Source organism: Amblyraja radiata, chromosome 28 (genome assembly GCF_010909765.2).
Source record: "Amblyraja radiata isolate CabotCenter1 chromosome 28, sAmbRad1.1.pri, whole genome shotgun sequence".
Classification (NCBI taxonomy): Eukaryota; Metazoa; Chordata; class Chondrichthyes; order Rajiformes; family Rajidae; genus Amblyraja; species Amblyraja radiata.
This window is the reverse complement of record NC_045983.1, coordinates 19,147,829-19,151,453: the sequence shown is the minus strand read 5'-3', so window position 1 is coordinate 19,151,453 and position 3,625 is coordinate 19,147,829. Positions and strand designations below refer to the sequence as shown.

The following is a 3,625-nucleotide window of genomic DNA, read 5'->3' as shown; positions in this document are numbered from 1 at the left end:
CCAGCACAACATGCCTGCAATTGGCACCCTTCCACCTTTAACCCTTCCTCTGGCTTTACATTTCACTTCTCTTCTCCCCATTATTTGATACCTTTTTGTCTCCTTTTCATCTCTGGCTGATGTCACTTACTCCACCCATTTACCAATTAACCCCTCCTCATCTGTATCCACCTCTCACTGCCAGAGTTAGTCCTGAGTCCCCCCCCCCCCCCCCTTCTCAACCACTACAATCAGAATGAAGAATGATCAGACCCGAAGTGTCCACAGGTGGTGCCTGACCCACTGAGCGACTCCAGCACTTTGTGTTTTACTCAAGACTTCAGCATCTGCATTCCTTGTGTGTGCTGCCATCTGCTGTCCATTCACTTGCTTTGTTGCTCCTCACTCTATGTACCCTCTCACACGTCTCTGGATTAAATCCTACTTGCAGCTTATCTGCCCAGATGAATCAGTGACTGGACCCAGAGGGTAGATCTGGTCACGAACCCTCGCTGGGCTCCGAGCCCAGAACAACATTGGTATCAGGTTCCTCCTTGCCCCCTATTATTGCGTGAAGTTCTGTCTCTAGAATTTATGTGTATGCCTCTCAGTCACCTTCGATAGGGACCCACATCAAATGTTGCCAGTCTTCCTGCCCTGTGAAATCTTCCTCTCCCAGGAGCTGAGCCCTATATGTTCTTTCTATAGGCTGCTTATACCCAGTGAGTACTCACACCTAGAGCCCACCTCCCAGTATGTCAAGTGTCAGTAACTGAGCTGCAAGGGTTGGTGCAAGTGATGGTGTGTGCTTCTTGATCCTTTTGCTGTTTAACCCCATCCAAGTGAGGTTGAAGGACAAATGACAGGGTGGCGCAGCGGTGGAGTTGCTGCCTTACAGCACCAGAGACTCGGGATCGATCCTGACTCTGGGTGCTGTTTGCATGGAGTTTGTACGTTCTCCCCGTGACCGCACGTTCCAGTTTCCTCCCGCACTCCAAAGATGTACAGGTCTGTAGGTTAATTGGCTTCGGTAAAATTGTAATTTGTCTTGCACACTTACACCGTCGTCTATGAAACTAATGGGACTGATGCACTTCAAGGCTTCTCCTACTCCACCACATTAGAAGATGTGTGGTGGAAAGCCCACCTGCCCAGCCACAGTGAATTCTTTTAGGAAATCAGGCAGTGGGTATGATTCCTTTCACTATCTTTCAGTTTAAAGAAGGGTTCCGATCCGAAACATCACTTATTCCTTTTCTTCAGACCTGCTGCCTGACCCGGTGGGTTACTCCAGCATTTTGTGCTTTTTTCGGTGTGAACCAGCATTTGCAATTCCTTCCCATATAGTGTGTGTGCTTCCCCTGGCTGGGATTCTGTTGAGTCTCCTGTAACTCAACAGTATGTCCAGCAGATGGTAGCCTTGCTGCACTCTAAAAACTGTTATGCCTTTGGAGTTGTTGAAACAAGGAACTGCAGTTTCTGATGTGCACATAGGGACACAAAGTGCTGGAGTAACTCAGCGTGTCAGGCAGCATCTCTGGAGATATGGATAGGTGACTTTTCGGGTTGGGCCTCTTCTTCAGAATCATTTTCAACTTCAGAGATGTTGGGTGCTTGGGGCTATTGGCCTTTAGACAGCAGGGGAGCAGCAGGGTACAGGGCATGGTGTCAACAGGGGCCTCTCAGCGGTTAGCACTCACTGACAGCGGCGCATAGTCTAATGGTAAACTGGAAACCAATGGTGGGGGTGATGATGGTGGGGAGCAGCTGGGCTAAAGGTGATCACGCAGTAGTCCATCTCTGAATGTGGCTCCTGGCAACATGTCAGGACTTGCAACACAGGGAGGGCTTGGAGCCACAGGAGAGAGGAAAGGGAGGCCCACGACAAGCAACACGGTCACTGAAGGGTCTCCAGCCAGAGGTTGCTTCCATCTGGCGGCTGGGATTCCTCAGCTCAAGGTAACCAGTGCACTTGTACCTATTTGAAGGAGATTCCCCTGAAATTCTGGTTGCACCTGCCCCACTGGGGGAGGTGGGGGGGGGGGGGGGGGGGGGGGGGGGGGGGAGGGGGGATGGGTGGGTCAATGGCAATCTCTTGGTCAATTTGCTGCTGGGCCTGGCCAAGCTGGCCATTCATGGGTCATAGCAGCAAAGGGCTCCACCCAAACCGACTGCCTGCCCCTTTCTGGGCTTATGTCCTTGTCCAGCTGTCCCTGGAGAGGAAGTACGTGGTGTCCATGGGCACCTTGGTCCACTTGCCTTCCCCATACCATCTGCCACTCACTGCCACTCAATTGAATGCCCCCTTAGATAGCCAACGGATGCTGGCCTTGCCTGTGACAGCCAGCAGTGCACAGAGAGCTTGGCCTTGGATAGAGGGGGATGGTAATGGCAAAGCAATCACCTTCAATTATTGAGGAAGGAGGTACACTTTAATTTAGCTTACACTCGCATCTTTGCACACAAAATGTATCCTATTAAACTGGCTTCCTTTCCCCCAGCCATTCATTTGCAATAAGGTCAAGCCAATGGACTTGGCTCCTTTAATATTCCTCTGCTTCTCCCGATGTGTGGCTTCCAACCTCGTGCGGAGAGAGGGTGTCATCGGTGGAGTAGAGCACCTTCTCCACCTGCTGGACCACCTTGTTGTCTTCCTGCTGGTTCTCCTGGCAGATCACCTCGATGCTCCTCAGCTTCCCAAAGTAGAAGTCCCGTTCCCTCTCCAGTTCCACCAGCTCGGTCCTCAGGACCTTCATCTGGTCGGCGAGCTCGCTCATGTGAGCGTCCCCGTTGCCCGCCACGCTGGACCTCTCGGGACCCACTCCTCCACTCTTGTGCGCTGCCCCCTGCCCCCCCGCCAACCCGCCGGCCTTCGGGGCTGCCTTGGAGCGCGCCAGGAAGGTGCCCGATGATGAGGAGCGGAGGAGGGCCTTCTTGTCCTGGGTGCAACCCGCCGCCGCGCTCAGCGTGCTCACTGTCTTCTTGGGCCTGTTGAATCCAGAGGGGTGGGAGCCCGGAGGAGGTCCGACCTCCTGGCCCTGGCGAGCAGCCACCGGCTCGTAGGCCTTGCCGTCAAAGTTGGCCTCGTAGAATTTCCTGAACCACTGCAGGAACTCGAAGTTGTCCTGAAACCTGCCCTTGCTCAGCCTGTCCACCGGGATGATTTTGTCCACACCCATCTTCTTGAAGGCGGCCTGAAGCAGCTTGAAGTTCTGGATGTACTCGTGCTCCAGCCTCACCTGGAACCTCACCTTCTTCAGGCCGATGGAGCCGGGGAAGAGCATGTCCATGAACTGGCAGTAGGCTGCGCCCGAGCACAGCTGCTCGATCTTGGTGTAACCCAACTGAAGTGCGTCGTTGACCCAGGTCAACATGCTGTGTCGACTCAGGTTCTCACTGCTGGAAGCTGTGAAGTAAACATTGATGGCCATTTGGTTGCTTGCCTCGTTCTCACACAGCTATCCGCCTCCCCTCAAGTTTTATCTTGCTCCCCACGACCCCACGACGGCTGATCTATTTTTACCAGTCTGGCTGCAACTTATTTCTCACAGTGACCTAATCATTATGTCATAATAAGGACAGTCAAAGGTTACTGAGCCCGGTAGAGGCGTGTACTTGACATGCAGACTGTGCGGCTTGCTCTTCA

The 3,625-nt window shown here is 53.2% G+C and overlaps 1 protein-coding gene across 1 annotated transcript; it reads right to left on the bottom strand.

The window, feature by feature from the left end:
• Positions 1-2,522: 2,522 nt before the first annotated feature.
• On the bottom strand, positions 2,523-3,410 carry LOC116989166 (microtubule-associated protein RP/EB family member 1-like). Its single transcript, XM_033046392.1, has one exon. It carries the CDS (start codon positions 3,408-3,410, stop codon positions 2,523-2,525), a length of 888 nt encoding a protein of 295 aa, XP_032902283.1.
• Positions 3,411-3,625: the final 215 nt, after the last annotated feature.

What these genes read in the sequence shown, in the direction of transcription:
- LOC116989166 (XM_033046392.1), bottom strand. Translation starts at nt 3,410, where the DNA reads ATGGCCATCAATGTTTACTTCACAGCTTCCAGCAGTGAGAACCTGAGT.